This window comes from Tauraco erythrolophus, chromosome 1, assembly GCF_009769465.1.
Source record: "Tauraco erythrolophus isolate bTauEry1 chromosome 1, bTauEry1.pri, whole genome shotgun sequence".
Taxonomy (NCBI): Eukaryota; Metazoa; Chordata; class Aves; order Musophagiformes; family Musophagidae; genus Tauraco; species Tauraco erythrolophus.
The window spans coordinates 31,246,237-31,264,495 of record NC_141465.1 but is presented as its reverse complement, the minus strand read 5'-3'; the positions used below and the strand labels follow the sequence as shown (position 1 = coordinate 31,264,495).

Here is an 18,259-nt window from a genome sequence, read left to right as displayed (position 1 = left end):
TTGTTGGTATGCCTTTATATAGCGTCTTGCGTCAGATTTTGATCTGTATAAAGCAAGTGCTTCCTTCCATACTGTCAGGTTTTGCTGTCATCCCATGTATTACATGTATGTATTATTGTGGAGTTTGGATTTTTCACTCCTAGCAGAGCAGGTTATGAAAATATATATTTTTACCAGTGATGGGTGATACCAGTGATGTAGTCCTAGGATCCTACTCACTTTGTCAGTTGTTTTGTCTGCCTGTTTTGCTTGTTTTCTGGTGTTCATCAAGCTTTGACTCATTGGAAAAAGCATCCGAGGCCTGTAACACTGTTAGCCTTTGCACAGGCTTTTGTTTTGAGGAAAAAGTGACAGTTTGTCATCCACTATTTTCACGCTATGTCTATTTAATGCTGTTTCCAGGTCTTGATATTTTTCATTTGTGTGATGCTAGCTCTGAAAAACATAGTCTATTAGGTCTTGAAGGAAGTTTCTTCTTGATCTAAGACCATGGACATCTCTGTTTTCCAATATTGACTAAGCTCTAGACTAGGAAGTAACTCCCTAGAAAGATTCTTAGGTTTTGCTCCTCTAGTCTAGCCTCAGAAATACAGGAAAGATAGCTCTGGCTCCTAACATTGTCTGTGTTGTTGAGAAAAGTGAGGCTACGTTTTATGAGGCTGAGTTTGAAATGATGATGTCGTGACGCTCTATAGCCTGTGTCTCTGCAAGGAGGCATTTGAGCATCATTCACTACTTGACTTTGGCTTACTACCCCAAGGTTTAGTTAAGGTTATTGTATGAAGCTTATTCAGCTAGATCAACAGTTTAGATACCTGCTTAATTTGATTTATTTTAAAACTGGCATTTTTAATCTCATTGCTAGCACAACCAATCAGAAGCTCTGGGCTGCTGAACTGCAGAAGACTATATCAAGAGACTACAAATATGTGCTGCTGGCTTCTGAGCAGTTGGTGGGTGTCTGCCTTTTTGTGTTCATCAGGCCCCAGCATGCTCCTTTTATCAGGTCAGTGTACACACAGCTGTGCCCAAGTGGGGTCACCTTCAGTTTGCTCTGTATCGCAAACTAACGTACAAGTTTACTAAGAAGCATATGGGACTCTAAAAGAGCTTTTCCATCTTCTGGGGAACTAGTTGCTTAAATTCTTCTATCTTAGTTTATAAATGCATCACTGGTTGCCAAGAAAGCTTGAAAAGCTTAGGTGTTATATTGTTACCTGCTCAGTAGCTGTTGGCGTTTTTTAAAAACAGCCCAGTGGCCTTACTGCTGAAAGAACAATGTGAAAACGTTCTCTTACCAACATAACGTTGTACTCAGACATACTTAAAGCTGTTAACTTCTGTGCCATTGTATTTGAAGGTTAATCGGTTGTTTAACTCTTCTAGGGATGTTGCTGTTGATACTGTAAAGACTGGCATGGGAGGAGCCACTGGTAATAAAGGCGCAGTAGCAATTCGGATGTTGTTTCACACATCCAGTCTTTGCTTTGTCTGCAGTCACTTTGCTGCAGGGCAATCACAAGTTAAAGAGAGAAATGAAGACTTCGTAGAAATATCTCGCAAGCTTGGTTTTCCAATGGTAAGCAACAGTGTTCAAATTCCATAATGAATGAGAAGTTAAACCCTCTGAGCTCCAGCATTGTCATCCAAAAGTTCTATTTATTTTTTTTCCCCTCCACGGGTTCCTGTGGAAATCAAATTTCCTTGGATTAAAGGTCTCAATTAAGTTCCCACAGTTTTTATTAAAATAGGTGACTGCAGAAGGAAGAGACCTTTCCACTGGAATGACTGATGGAGATGATGAAGCATTAATTCACTTGCATTCGGCATGAAGGATTTAGCTTAGGAAGGAGACCTTACAGATTCCTGACATGCAGTAAAACTTTTGTAGGCACTGGAGTTAGTGAACTGTGAGAAAAAATATCCATGGGAAACAGCAGTATTTTCAGTACAAAGAATGAGTTTTGCTAATTCATTTTAACTTCTTGTTTACTCATTTTCATCAAGTTGGATCATACAGTTCCGTACTGTATTCATAAAAGATTATCAAACACCAAATAAATACCTGATAATTTTATCAGCGAAACAAAATGCTTCTTTAAGGCTTAAAGCTGTCTTATATTTCGTAGTCAAACTGTCCTTTGTTAGTTTCTATGGCACTGTACAGGAGTCTGACATCTTATTTTACAGGGGTTTTAATTTCTAAATTTGTCCCATGATCATGTTACAATTTTTTCTTGAAAGTACTGTGTTCTTCTGGGCCCCAGAAACAGTTTCCTAAATGCTGTTGGTTTAATCTGCCAGCGCATCTGCTTTAATTTACTTAAGAGCAACGGAAAAATCAAAATAAAAAGAGAAATAAAATTTCTCGCTTTAAACCCGAGGCTTTGTTTAAACTAGCAGAGCCCTTCTGTCTCTCCCCAGCCTTCAAAATCGTATGTAACTGAAAAGTCTTCAATTAAATCTGAATAAAGCCCCCAATGTGCAGTTTGTCAGGATATTGCACCGCAAGATCCCAGGATAGTGTTGTTCTCCTTTGTAACCCCTTTGTGACAGGTAGCAGTCATCATCTTGGAGCAAACTTCTAAAACGGAGCAAAATGATGAAGAATTTTAGAATCCAATTCAGATGATTCATGTTTCTTTAGAAATGCAAACTACACAAGAAATGTTACTTCTTTCATATTGTGTTTGTGTGAATACCATACAACTGGCTATGTGCTTCTAACCATATGAACTCTAAATACTAAGATGTACTTCAGGTGTCCTCATTAGCTAGAAACTTAGCATATTTTACAATTAAAAACTGAATTTCTGCACCTGTAAAGTAGTAAATTTGTGTCTTAGCTGTTTTTAGCTTCATTGTGTGCTTCTCTTTACAGGGAAGGATGCTCTTTTCCCATGACTATATCTTTTGGTGTGGTGACTTTAATTATCGAATAGATATTCCTAATGAAGAGGTTAAGGACCTAATACGACAACAGAACTGGGATCCCCTGATAGCAGGAGACCAACTTATCAATCAGAAAAATTCTGGACAGGTATCTTAAAAATATTACTGCACTTAAGAATACTTTATTTTTCTTTTTGGCTTTAGAAAAACATTTTTCTGTGGTGCTTCTGTAAATCTATATCCTCAACATGTTTTACTTACCACTTTTGTCCAGGTAGTGGTGTGGAAGTGTGGGAATTTGGCAACATTTAGTAACTTATTCATAGTAACTGTCCTGAAGCGTCACTGATACAGATACAGTGACTAGCTATAGGAGTGAGGTTTTTCTTTCTCTTCTGGAAAAAAAAGAAAACTCTATCATCTTTTTAGAACTTTGTGATGGAGGTTACTAATTATAATATTTTTCTTTTTATCAGGTGCAACTATTTAAAAAATATTTACAGTATTTCTTTTGGTAATGTTACTGTTTACTTTAAATTGCTACACTAATAGGTCTAATGCTGTTACTGTCATTCTGTTGGAAAAAGGAATAGTCCAAACGGTAGTCCTTTGAAAAAGAAAAAAAGAGCATGGAATAATAAAGTCTGAAGAAAGCTTCAGATTTCATATTTTTAGGGTTTCTTGGGAGGCAGCACATAGCAATTAAAGGAATATTTGTAACGAATCAAATTTTGTGTGAAAGTGCACGTTCTTTCTTTCCAGCCTTATGTGGGAATGCTGTAGATGGTAAAATGAGAGACAATCCTCTGTTGTTTGTTTTGTCTGCTTGCCAGCACTTTGATCGTAAGCAGTGTTTTTTTCTGAATTAGAATTCTCTTCTGTTTCTGCTGGTGTCTTGTGCACCAAAACAGGAGGAAAACCACTTGATAATTTTTAATTTTTTTTTAAATATTCCAGTTCCTAGAGAAAGAGAGACATAGGTTCAAAGGAGCAGACAGCATGATTGTCTGTTAATTTGCCCAAAACAAGAGAGGTCTAGAGGTCTTGGGGACACTTACAGCAGTTATAAAGCAGAAAGATCTATGGAAACTACTGGAATATGAAAAAGACTATTCTGAGTCTCCTGGCAGGGAAGAAGAAGGGGTACTATTGCACCATTAGGATAATATTCCATTATTTGGAAGTGGCTGGCTGGACAGCAGGGGTATCAGCTGGCTAGCCAGGGTAGCTCCACAATTGTTGCACGCAGCTGTTAACCAATGTATCTGCTGTTCAGGAAGGGCATCTACATAGCACTTTTCTTTGTAAAAGCAGGTTAACAAGTAGTTACTGAAGGCAGAGAAATTAATAAATGGTCTCAGAAGTTACGGGTCTTCTGACGTTCTGACATGGATCTTGTGACATTGATTTTTAAATTGAGTGGATTTCAATTTATATTTCCAGCAAGAAAAGCAGACTAACCTGTCATTTGGTGCAGACTTGACTTACAGAATAAGTTAGATTTATATTTGACAGATCTCTGATGTGGGGTAAAACTGCCCATACAAAATTAAGCTCAAGAGTGGAGCTGGTTGCCTTAACTAAAGCATTTTGGCTTATGCCTAGTTTAAACGCTTAAGGAGTGAGCAAATCTCCTGCCTTTTTAGGGGCTTGTGTCAGCTGGCTGTATCTGTTTATGTTGCAAAGTACCTAACGGACTTTTTTATTCCTTTCAATTGACTCTGTATCTCTAAATACCATATGTACTCATGGCAGATACTTTCACATAATATCTCTTTTTATTGTGTTTTCTGATTCGCTTGAGAAGAAATGGTGATATGATTTCTCTAAACTTTCAGTTGATATTAAATGTAGTAAGGACTCTCTCTTTTTCTTCCCCCCCCCCCCCCCCCCCCCCCCCCCTCCCCTTAACTCTTATTTATTGATGGGGCATCTTGTGTCATTTTGAGGGAATGCTTTGAATGTTCAGATGGGTGCATAAAATGTAAATCTTAATTCCCAACTTTTGCTGACACATGAGCAACTAACCAACTAATTAAAGTGCTGTGGACAGCATCTGTGTCCACAGATGACCTCAAATTCTGAATGACATTGGAGAAACAGTAGGTTTCTCATGAGCCTGCGTTTAAAGATATAAATGTTGACATACTTCTTTCTCATGGTAATCTGTCTGGATCACTATTTAGTCTTAGTGGCAAATGTTCTGTTTTCAACAGATAAAATTTGGAGAAGGATTCATATTAACAAATTACTTTTTTTTTTTTTTTTAGATGTATATACAGGTTTTCACTGTTAGAAAAGAGAATTCTGATTAGTTTCAAGCTGTTTCCCATCTGTTTCTATCTTCTGGCATGACACATAACTGCTTTGTTTCTTACAGATTTTTAGGGGATTTTTGGAAGGGAAAATAAATTTTGCTCCCACATACAAATATGATCTGTTTTCTGATGACTATGACACCAGTGAGAAATGTCGCACACCGGCATGGACAGATCGCATTCTTTGGAGAAGAAGAAAATGGCCTTTTGACCGATCAGGTTTGAGTGCTTCCTGATATTGTTTAAAGTATTATTTTGACTGGCTTATAGAATCCATTTAATGACATTCACAGTGCCAGCAATTCTGAGCTTCTGTCCTTGACTTTGTATGAGACAGCAAGCTTATAATAGCATCTGCAATAAATACAGCAATGCTGAACAGGAGGACCAAGAATCAGATACTAGTTACTGATATTTCAATAGTTCAGAAGGAACTTGTGTTATTTTCTGTAAAATGCTTGGTTTTCATTTGCTTTCTTTTTTCTCTTATTACAAATAGCTTATTTTTTTAAAGCATATTCTTCCAATCACCGTGTTTTTCCCCTTTTGTTTTCATTAATGCTGAATGTAGCTGAAGACCTGGATCTTCTGAATGCTAGTTTTCACGATGACAGTAATGTCCCTTATACATGGAATCCTGGTACTTTGTTGCACTATGGAAGAGCAGAGCTGAAAACATCTGATCATAGGTTTCAGTTTTATTTTATACATTACTTCCTAATCATTGAAGATTTAGTATTCATGTTATATATTTTGTTGCTCAGATACTCTGCTTACAGGTTTTTCTTGCGTATTTTTTTCCAAGGCCTGTGGTTGCTTTGATTGACATCGACATATTTGAAATTGAAGCAGAAGAGAGACAAAAGTTTATAAGGAGGTGATCGCAATGCAAGGACCACCTGATGGTACTGTAATGGTCTCCATCAGAAGTTCTTCGGCAGAAGAAAACTATTTTGATGATAACTTGATTGATGATCTTCTTCAAAAATTTGCAAGCTATGGTGAAGTTATACTTATAAGGTTAAAGACTTTTAAATCTCTATTCCTCTTCCTTGTTCCCACCTATTTCCTGAGTAAAGTTACTTCTTAGCGAGTATGATCTGCTTAATTTTTAACATTTCGATTTCAACTTTAATGGCTTTACAGTTGAAAATTAGTTTTACATAGCTGTATGTGTCTTAGTTTTCAGACTTAATTTTTCCAGATACTCTTTATTTTTGAGATAAAGTATCATACTGACTTTGTCAGAAATCAGTCAGAATTAAAATTTGTTATTTATGCAATTTTATACAAATTTTGTATTCTAAAACTATGTTAGTAGTTTTAAATTAACTGAAGATGAGACAGTCCCTGTGAATATTGCATTTTCATTAAGCTGTTAATTGAACTGTAAGGGTTGTCGTATTTTGTTTGGGGTTTGTAGGGGGTTGTTTGGGTTTGTTTTTTCAAAAGACTAGAAACATAGTCCCAAGTCCATAGTATGATGTAACATGGAACACGTAATACAAATATCTAACCTGTAGCCATACAATTAATATCAAATGTGTAACTGTAGTCACGTAATTTTTAAGAGGACAGCGCTTTCGCTGTGTGATATTTATCTGGTTCTCTTTTGCTTTATTTTTTTTTTTGTTGTTGCAAGGATATATTCAATTCAAGCTTATTAGCTAATTACATATATTTCGATGAACTTAAAAAAATAATTCTCCATCAAATGAAACATTGAAAAACCTTTAAGATAAGAGGTGTCAAAAGTTAGTAGGTACAATAAAGTATTTTAACTATTGTTTTCAATGGACTTTGCAGGTTTGTGGAAGACAAGATGTGGGTAACGTTTCTGGAAGGAAGCTCTGCCTTGAATGTCATGAATTTGAATGGTACTGAGGTAAGGCAAAAATTACTAAACTTTCATATAGCTAGAGAAAAAACAACTTTTTAAAGAATACTTGGGTGAAATGGGTTTTTTGTGTGTTTGGTTTTAATTCTTAAAAGTTTTTCATGTTCCATACTAAACTGTTGCATCCATTTTTTTTTTTTTCACTTTTGATAGCCACGTTAGCATTATGTTGAGTTTCAAAAGCCAGCTGAGAGAAGTACCAAACTTAATTCATTTTTAGGAGGAAGACTATTAGAGAAATGAAGATCCCATATTGAGGGGCATCTTCATCAAATACGGAATTTTTAATTGTTTTTTTTTAAAATTATTTAAAAAGCAGAGTTTTTATCTTGAGTTTATAGTATGAACCAGTTTATCATATTTGTAGCCCTACAGTTGCTCACAATTCAGCACTCCTTTACTGCAGTCACTTAAAAATGTCAAAATTTCAGTTCTCATTGACTTCTGTAGAGCCAGTATTTAATCTTTGTAAAAATTCTAATTTTCATGTTAAAATTTTTACTAATCTATGTTTCTGTTAAGTCTTAGATTCCGTAATATGATGTTTACAGGTGGATCCTTGCATCTGCTGAGAGTTTCACTGACAGTCTATGCAAGATAGGGGCTCACTGTCATGTGTCAGTTTGCAGAATGAAGGCCTGCTGTTTATCAGTCTCTAAAAATTACTTTATTGATATAGTCTATAAGCAAGTCTGTTTTTCTTTACAAAAAGTAGTGTTTCAGTCAGAATAAAGAAGCCAGAAGCTTTCCTATTAACTGAAAATAAAAATCTTATGAGACAAGTTGTTGAATTTTCTTTAGAAAAAATATTAAATAGTTGTAATAGTTTACAGTACATCAATGTACTTAATTACCAAAATGAAGTGAAAAGCATATGTTTGTGATGTGTTACTGCCATTGGTTAGTCCCAGAAATTGTGATAACCTTGCTTGTGATATTTTAAGTAATTTCTGTTTTGCTTTTTGAATTGAGAATCCTGAATTTTGATGTTCCTGTTCTTAACAATTTCTGTTTTGTACATACCTTTTTGGCAATTCAGCTACTTGGAAGGATTATAAACATAAGTTTGAAAAATCCAGATTGGATCAGGAGTTTAGAAGATGAAATGAGTCTAGAGAAGATTAATATTGGGCTGCCTTCATCAACAAGCTCCACTTTGCTTTGTGAAGATGCTGAGGTTACTGCAGACTATGATATGGAAGGTTTGTTGAAATATAGTATTCCTTGTTTTGAAATGCTTACAGTCCTAAATAATGTGGTTAATTTAATGCATATATCAATACTTTAATTTTATGGATTTATGTGCAACTAAAACATATGATAAATTAGAAATCTCATTATTTCCAACAGTATCTTGACAACTTGTTGAGTAGTGTCAGTTCGCACTGTATCTCTAGATTTTACTAATTTGCTGACATTCTCTTTATTCTTCTCCCTTTATCCTGTGACCTACCCTCTCAGGTCACTTCATTCAGGCAACTTCCACTGTTCATGGAGAAACCTTGTAAGCAGCAGCAGCAGCATATACAGAACTCAGAGTGCAAAGCAATTATTTTTTTGCCAATACACATAGTAGGTAAATAGGACTAATGAGCTCCCATGCTGAGCATTGATACGCTTACCACCCTCAAGAAGACAGGTGGGCAAACGTGAGTTGGGCAAGGAAACCTTCAGCCTCTGTGACATCTTGGAATAGGGTGATACTCGGCATTGATGAGTTGCTGTTTTCCGGTCCTCTGTTTTTTGTTAGTTTTGATTTTTCCCTGGAGAGTTTTTTTATCTTTTTACGTCATACTTTTCTAGCAGGATCCTCAAAACTGCTGAATATCACTATTGCAGCAATTATGCCTCTGCATTTTTGCTTTTCTTTGTTTGCATGTTTCTAATCTATGTACTTTGTCACAGCTAATTTTTAATCTATTAATTAATTTTTAGGAAAGGTCTGCTTCACTCTCTTCTCTACAATAAAATATAATATTATATCTTTGGCAAGTAAAACAGCAGTTTTTAGAACAGCAGCAAAACAACACAAACCCACACCTTACCTGCTGACGCTTCCTGTGTATATTGCATTTCTGTATGTATTTTACACAGTCATAAAATACATACAGAAATGAGTTATTTTTTCTTGAACAGATATACTTTCTAGACGTAGTCACTGTGTCTATATTGGTTTATTCTAACTTTGAATAGCTCATTTGCTTTGAATTTCTACCTAGGCTCCTTAGTGGCAAACATTACGTTGCTTAAGTTTCAAGAAAAGGGATGGCAGGTATGTATTCTGGAAAGAGTAGACTAAGGGGTTTTTGTACAGGTATTTCCTAAAGGAAGATATGTTTTGTTAAAGGTACAGATATGAGAAACCTGTATGAAAAGTTTGAATTTGCTTTAGTTTCGATGTCATAAGATAACTTCATCTGTTTTCCAGTGCAGAGAGGAAACAAGACTTTAACAGTTCAGATGCCTGTATGATTGGTTGATTTTATCAATAGTCCTACGTGGAATGTTACGATTTCCTTAAAATGTGACATCTCAAATCCCACAAGACTCTTAAATAAAGAGTTAATATCTAATTAGTAGTCTGGTTACTCTGTTACTGCTGAACAGTGCAGAGTTAAAGCTGGAACTTCCGTAGAACATTGCGTGTCATTCGTGTACCTGAAGAGAGAGAATCCTAGATGTTGTAGAAGAAAGGATTACTCTGGTCTTATTGGAGTGTGATGGGATAATTGTCTATTTTAGGCATTTTGAGTATCAGCAGAAAAATACTCTATATTGACAGTTTACTTTTCAAAGACACATCCATGTTGAACCTTTTTCTTTTAAACATTATTCCACCTTTTCAAACAGGAGGTGTTACAAATAGCAGATATCTTTAAATCCTCTCCTCAGCCTTCTGAAGAATTGGTGAAGCTTGCTGTCTATTGCAAACCAGGGAAATAATTTTTCCAAAGATCTTCTTTGTAAAGCTAATTGTTTCTCAGAATAAGCAACATTACAATTGCCACACTATTGTAGTTACCTATAAAATATAATATATATTGTGCATTTGGAGTATTTTCAGCTGATTTGAATACATGTGCAATCTTCATGTGTAATTTTATGATGCAAGAATCAGACTTTGGTTGTTGAACTAATTCCTTGGAACTTGAGGGCTTTTTGCAGAAAATCCCATGCCCAGAATCAGTTTATAATTTCTCCACTTTTAAAAATAAGTACCTATTATTCCCTTTATTTTACATGCTTTTTTTTTGGGGGGGTGGGGTTTGTTATTTAGGAGACATTGACGACTATAGTGCTGAAGTAGAAGAAATCCTTCCTCAGCATCTACAGCCAACTTCAAGCTCTGGTCTTGGAACCTCCCCGAGCTCTTCGCCACGTTCCAGTCCCTGTCAGTCGCCTACGCTGTCAGATGGACCTACGCTCCCAGTGAGACCGAGCCGAGCACCAACAAAAACTCCTGGACCACCTGTTTCCACACACAGTGTGTATTACATTGCTTGACTGCCTCTATCACTGTTATACAATCTGGCAGCTGTATGGCTCAGTGGTAGAATACTAGCTTATAGATTATTTTTGATAGAACTTTTAGATTAATGTAAAAGGCTTTTCTTGGCATGGTCTAGCGTTTTACGCATAAGCGGCCTTGGGTAAATCACCTCATTCTTTGTGTCTGGGTTTTGTTTCCTGAGTTTTCTCAGGAAACAAAGCTTCTTGAGAGCTTTGTTTCCGGAGTCTTCTTTAGTACCCTGTCCACTGATCTACACTGTTGCAAACTATCTAGCTTGCTCTAGTTCTTTGGTATTTCATCATGAAAGAGCCATCTCAAAAAGTTATGTGATTAACAGGCTTTCTAAGTTGATTAATTTGAAACCTCTACTGAAGAATTTTGTTGCAATGTGTCAGTATAATCCTAGTTCTCTGTAGTCATTCTCTTCAAATACAGCCCATTTCCATTAATGCTTCTATTGGGTGTAATATCTAAATTGTAATCAACAGGTTTATAAATTGGATGTAGAATATAAAAGCTTTTGTTTAGACACAACATTTAGAAATACGGTGTTTGGAATGGCTTCTAGAACAGTTTATTTCAATATAATTTGGAGTAACTTTACAAAGACTGCCTTTACAAAGAATGCCCTCAGAATTCCCCTTTTAACATCTTTTTCCAGAGTACTTGGTTCACAAGTTAGAGTTGAAATTGAAATTTGGAATTCTGCAATTTGTAAGAATGTTCAGGATTCCATGAAAAGCATATACTGATTAAAGCAAACGAGACCAAAATCTTGGTTTAGGAAATCTGATTGTTTTCACCGTTAATTTATTTCTCTTGTTTTCCCTTGCTCAAAAACTTCTGTAGCATTGTTTGCAGGGCTGGGGACTGACTGTCCTCTCTGTGAAAATAACTTGCTATTAGAAGAGCTTTCCTGTGATTAGAATGTACAAGTGATACATTTTTGCATTGTTTTCTGTCATCTAGCTGAAATTCAGCTTGGTACCCAGCAGAAAGAATCTTCTCAGAGCTTGGAGCCTAAGCGTCCTCCACCACCTCGCCCCGTAGCTCCTCCTGCACGCCCTGCACCACCACAGAGGCCACCTCCACCATCAGGTAATGCAGTGACATATATGAGGAACCCAGGAGTATTTTGTTCCAAATCTGTGAGATGAGCTTTGAAGTTCCACGCCCGAACTACATATTAAATTGTTGGTTTGGGGCTCAATGGGACATACCAGTTTTCCACTAAAACGTTTAGTTGATACATTGAATAGCAATAACAGTGTGGGAAATAACAGCATTTTTCAGTACCATTTAAATATTATTGTCTTTGCTTAGTGAATGAGTTTAAAATTTTTATAAACTAAATTTATCCGTTTAAAAATGTGGGCTTCCTACAGCAGTGCTTGCTCAACATTTTCATTTTTATAGCATCTTCATTTTTAAAATAAAAGATAAATAATCTTGTGCATTCATTGGTTTATATTCGTTAAATTTTGGCATCAGTACGTATGCATTTTATCATCTCCAGATTTTTAATGTACAGTTCATCTGGATCATCTGAAAATGTAAACAATTGAGCACTAAGAGAAACTAGATGTTCAGAACCATATGGGCAACATAGTTACTAACAAACTGACCCTTGTCATTTTTAACTTTCTCATTCTTTTTCTTCCCTCTTACTGTACTGATACTTTTCATTATTGCTGCATACATTTCTTAAATACTGTAAGGCGGTAGGAGTCCTGCACCTGCTAGAAAAGAATTTGGAGGTAATGATTTTAATTGTTTTCAAATATGACTGCGTAGCAAAACTACTGTGGTGGTCTGTTGTGACAGTACTTAATATGATGATGTCCAAAGGTATAAAAATGGGTAATTCTTGAATGTCAATGTAATTTCTTTCTCAGGGTTTGTATCCTGCTCTGAATTACACTTGACTTTTTAGTGAAAAAATATTACTCCAGTAATATTACTCCAATAGATTAATATTGTTCCCGGTTTTTATTACTTTGTCCTGTTCAAAATATACCCAGGTAACTTTTCTGTGAAGGTGGATACTTGTCTTCAGTTTTGAAAAGGCTAGCTTTTTTCCTCGCAGTCCACAACGAAGAGCATTGTAAAATGGATTGTGATTGTAGCTACTTGCAGTGATTATCCATTAATTAATTGTTCAGGTTGAAACTACTGCTGGTCTGGCCCAGTTTCCCTTGGATGAAAACCAGTTAACAGAGAGCTCCAAACCACTGAGCTATATTTATCTCTAAGCAGAACAGTGACACATGGGTGGTTTATTTTCTGTTTCCAAGTCTGAAATGTGCTCCTAAGCCCTTCCTAGATACATTTAACATCCTCCATAGTTCTTGGAACTAGCAGGTAATTCAGAAATACCAACTTAACAACTGAATTTATTTGGTTACTTTGAAGGCACTTAAGAGCTACAGGTCTTTACAAAGTAACAAAATCCTGAAATAATTCTCCTCTAATTCCTTCCCTTTTGATAGTGCTGATGGCCTTATCAACCGTTCAGGCTAGTTTTGTTTTTTTTTGCAGCTTGATCTGGTTTTGCATGTAATAACGACTCGCACGTTCTCAAAAGTGCTTCTTCTTGAAACTAATCTTTGTCCTTCTTTGTCACAGGCTTCATAGTTGAGCTGTCCTGCTTGGACTTAAATCAACTCATTAATACATGGGGTAGAGTGAGAATAGTTAATGGCTCTGAAATAGTTTCTTAATGGCTTTTCAGACATTGCCACTTGGTTGGTAGGAAAGAGGGTTTTTTGAGAAAATCATTTAAAAGTTTTGAGCAATCTCAGAAAATAAGAAAACTATTTTACATAATATACAAATATCAGCTAACTTATTCTGATGTCAGGCAGAGATATGCATGGCTTTTAGATACAGTTGAGGGGAGGAAATTATTATGCCAAAGGCATATTATTTCAAATTAGATAAAATGCTTAAGTTTTAGAAAATAGTCAGTTTATATATAATGCACAACATATGTGAGATTTAATTCATTGTACTACTTCAGTCCTATATAATTTTATGTGCACTGACACAATCCTGTTTGCCTAGTTTCTCTCAATTGTGCAAAGACTAGACTTCTTTTTTTACTCTCTTTCCCAGCATAGCTTTCCATAAAGAATTGTAACTTGCATAAAACTTGCTTTTTATGCAATCTTTTAAAACAGATTGTAGTAGGTTTTTTTTTTTTCATGTATTATTCTGACCTAAAGCTCATCCCACTTTTTCTGTCCTCTTCATTTTCCCCTCATGGTGTACATTTATAGGGCATAATACTTTGCTTTTCAGCGGTACCTGAGCTCAGCTCTGAGCAAGCTAGCACAAACTGGAAGCACTATAAATGTCATAGTGTGTTACTATGCTTGGGGAAATGGCATCTGTTTCTCTTACCTAGAACGAAGGCTCCTAAAGCACTGTGAAAATATCCCTGTGTATATAAGTGTATCAAACTTTGGTTTTAGACTTCTGTAGCACATGCAAAGTGACATTGATCATGTCTGTAAAATTTTGTGCATTTAAATGTTACCTTTTTTTCTCCCCATGTGTGTTAACCTTTTTTTCTGAGTGCTTCACTCCCTTCAACGCCTGTAACGTTTCTTCTAATGGCTCAGTATGCTCTGAAGATGGGAGCAGGATTTGGGCATCTAAGGTTTTCTTAGAGTTTGGTCGTGTTTTACATGAGAAGTAACTCAGAATTCAAGGAAACAAGCCTGTGTACTCATTGCAGGTGTTTGCAAAGTGTAGGCTTTTTTGCCTGCGAATAGATTTCCACTGAGATTTTATAAGCTCTCAGTTCTTTGTAGTTAAACTGCTGCACTCTGTTTACCTGAGATTTTTTTTAATACATTACAGAGTAAATTCTTACAAAACATTAAAAATTATAAAGGCCGCTAGTTGTCAGTTACTTGAAGTTAAAAAATAACATTTGTTTGGATTTTTTTTCCTTTAATAATGTCACTCAGACTTTTCCTGATTAATGCAGGAAAGGCTTATAGTTGTATCGTTGGTTTAAATTGTTAAAATGGGGTTAAGATTGAGAGAATGCACAGTATTTTCAGTATATGCAATGATTTGGGTAAAATGCATTTACATTTTTGCTGTGATTATCCTCCAAACAAATTAAATAAACCTAGAGAATACCGTAATAAACTTGACGTTAAAAGAAATGCAAGTATGTTAAGCTATGAAAATACATGCACCTGAGCAGCAAGTGTTTATTAGTGTACACCGATATTTATAGTCACACATTAAATGTAGCCTGGCAAGAACCATTCAGCATCTTTATTTTCCCCCTGTAGGTTTGGGGTTTTTTTTGCAGGGCAGAGTTCAGGTTGTTTGGGTGTATAAGGATATGGTGGTCATTTGGGAAAAACTGGTTTGGGGTGGTTTTTTAAATATGGGGAAGAGCACCTTTCTTCTTTTCTTGCTGAAGAAGGAATATTCAGTAATGGAGGAAACAAGGAGCCTTAATGCTAAAATAGTAAATACGTTGTTCAAATACAGGTAAACAGCCTAGGTTTCATATCTATATATCTATATCTATATCTATACAAAAATATATACACCCACAAGCACATGTGTGTATATTTGCACGTTTTACTTTATGAGAGAAGCTAATGTGTAAATGTAATCTTTGCAAAACATGCAGTTTTGTCTAGAAGATGTCAGGACATAAGTTACAGGTTGTTTCTGTATAAATCCAACCTCTTTCATTAAAATACTATTTAAGACAAGTATGTGATATCTTTACTTCCGAAATACTGTTTCAAACTGCAATGGAGATTTCAAGCTGTACACAGATCACATGAACAGTTTAAAATGATACCCAAAAAGGTGTTTCAGGTTCATATGTACATTTTTCACTGTCCTTAAGATTAAAATCTTCCTATAATGCCAACTGTGATTGCATTATCACAGTACCATAATTTTGCTCTATCACTGTTCAAGAGTGTTATTAGTAAGTGAAATTTGGGGTATCTGACCTTTATACCCTTTCTCTCTGTCGTGGTTCTTTTTTTTTTTTGGACTGAGGGTCGAGACAAGAACCGAAAAGGGAGCACCCACCAAACATGGTCTCGGGCAAAACATGACTCAGGCTTACTTCTTAAAACGAAATAATTTATTAACAGTTACAAGAGACACAAGGGAACAAGAAAACCGGTTACTTGAGAGGAGAAAAGAGAAAACAAGGCCCGATCTTAAAACAACACCTCCCCACCCCCTATTTTCCTTTCGTTCCTGGCTCTGCCTTCCCCCCAGCGGCGCAGGGAGACAGGGAATGGGGGAGTACAGGTCAGTTCATCCATGTTGTTCACTGCCGCTCCTTTCTTAAAGGAGGAGGAGTCTTTACACCATTTTTCCCTTGCTTCGGTGGATCCCCTACTCACAAAGAAAAAGTCCCCAAACTTTTCCAAAGTAAGTCCTGCCCGCAGGATTGCAATCCTTCCCCATGGATCGCACCAGTTCGGGCTTTACCAGTCTCGGCCTCTTAGGGAGCTGCTGCCACTCGCGTCGGCGTGGGTCGTCCCACGGTCTCCAGATGCCTCCACGACCTCGTCGTGCATTCCATGCCCCATTATCAACAGTACCTGGTCGCGCATCCCCTGCTCCACGACCTCTCCTGGGCTCAGGCATCTCCTTCCCGACGTGGGTTTCTCCACAGGCCATGAGTGGGCCGCTGCTCCGCCGAGTACACCCTGGCTGCAGGGGGGCCGCCTGCCATCTCACACCGATTTGCAAGGGAAGCCTCAGCTCCAGTACACCTCCTCCTGCTCCATCTTTGCTGACCCGGTCGTTGTAATTGTCTTCTCTTAGATATTAATCCTCTCTGGGGAAGCTCGGCCCGGCGGGCACCCCGGGAGTGGGGCGCTTACCGAGTCCCCCATGCGGCTCCCCCGGCGCCATCTTGAGCACATGGCGCCGGCCCCGGGCCCGAGCGGCCGCTCGGCCGGGAGCCCGGAGCGAGGGCAGCACCCTCCTGCTCTCTCCTCGCTCCTGAGCAAAAAGCCCCATTCCCGCCCCTTTGTCCCAACTTAAATAGGGCAATTCGCAGAGGCGCCGCCTTGGCTCAACCTCCCCCGGGGGGGATGGGACTCAGATCTGGTGGCACAGGGAGCAAATCCCCTCCCCTGCCACCAGAACACCCCCCACACATCAAACTATCACACTCTCCCATATAATGAATTTTTTAAATTTGCAAAACTTTCTTAAATCCTCCCGCACAGAAGTCTTCCTCTGTACGGTGCACCGACACAGGAAAATATCTGTGTGCTGTAGTCAAAGAGGTTCTCTTGCCTTCCTTCTCCTGAAAGGAGTTGACTTTATTAATCATCTTGCATAAAACAAGATTTGCTTAACAACAGCCTCCTGAAAAGTACCAATTCAAAGTATGGACTTACTTGAGCTTTGGGAGGGTAATGAGGGAAATGAGCAGATTAGTTCCCTGCTCTTGGAGAGGTTTTATTGTGTCCATTTCTATTAATACTCTGAGATGAACAGTTAGCTTTATATCTCTGTAACCACAGAGGGTTCAGAGGAGTGTCCCGTATTCTGTTGGGCTGCCCTCCACCTCCCTTTATTTTCCTCCAGTTAGCAGGTAGGCTTTTCGTAGCCTGTGGGTTACGGCTTTCTTTTCTCCCCCAGGGTTCCTCTGGGTTGCATGGGAGAAGGGCAGGGCTAGTACCTGAAAGCAAGGAAATGTTCTCAGGTGGTGCTCTCATCCTGTGCCCCCTCCTTACAAACACTCTCTGTTATCCCTCCTCAGTGCTGCTTCTGTCGCAGAGAAGTTCACTGTCAGAAACTTTTGCGATGGAAATGTTAGGTTAATTGGCAGAGCCTGGAGCTCACCCCAAATATATAACATATGCTAGTACTTAACATCTTTAAACCAGATGTTCAGCAAAACCAGAGATTTGACATTTCTGGAGATAATCACATACCAGCCTCATCTGCCACCTTCACTCTTCCTACTCTGAGTGACACCTCCACCCATATCTGACAAAATTCACAGCACTCTTTCCAGATCATAGAGAGCTCCTGAGCAGATACCACACATTGGCACATGATGAGAAAGCATGAGGCTGTGTCATCGCTAAGGCAAAAGTTGCTTTTAAGGTAGGCTTCTTGAGCACCGGCTCCCTTTCCTTCCTCTGTACTTGAGCCACTCCAAAGTTGCCAGATATTACTGTTACTTTTTACTATGCGCATGCCTTAAGGATTTCTCCTTATCTATGTCTTGCCATGTTTCTACCATACAATTTTATGGACCCAATATATGCTTGATCATATTGCAGAAATAAAATAGTTCAGCATGGTTATGCATGATTGAAAATCTTCTTTCTCTCAATCTGAACTATAATATCTACTGCGCACCAGCTGATACAGCTTTCCCGAATGCAGAGTGCTGCTTGGAGATAATGACACAATTCTGTAGGATACAATACATTATATGAAATGGGAAACTTGTTCCATAAACTTACTTATTAGTATGTAGTCTTGGCAGAAACATGCTACATAGTATTCTCCTGAATTACAGGAAGCAGAATTAATGTTACAGTTGCACCTGTTTATTTTCAAGTGTTGGAGTATAGATGTGTGCTCTGCTTTAAAAGAGTTTCGAGACTGACATTT

At 37.6% G+C, this 18,259-nt stretch overlaps 1 protein-coding gene across 1 annotated transcript in view; it reads left to right on the top strand.

The window, feature by feature from the left end:
* The window catches only part of SYNJ1 (synaptojanin 1), a 69,772-nt gene that overhangs the window by 37,042 nt on the left and 14,471 nt on the right, over positions 1-18,259 (top strand). Inside the window, 12 exon segments of the mRNA XM_086617716.1 lie at positions 866-1,006; positions 1,387-1,579; positions 2,882-3,040; positions 5,273-5,429; positions 5,782-5,899; positions 6,016-6,074; positions 6,077-6,230; positions 7,017-7,095; positions 8,147-8,309; positions 10,385-10,591; positions 11,588-11,716; positions 12,337-12,375. Of these exon segments, the coding sequence (XP_086473842.1) occupies positions 866-1,006; positions 1,387-1,579; positions 2,882-3,040; positions 5,273-5,429; positions 5,782-5,899; positions 6,016-6,074; positions 6,077-6,230; positions 7,017-7,095; positions 8,147-8,309; positions 10,385-10,591; positions 11,588-11,716; positions 12,337-12,375 (1,598 nt within the window).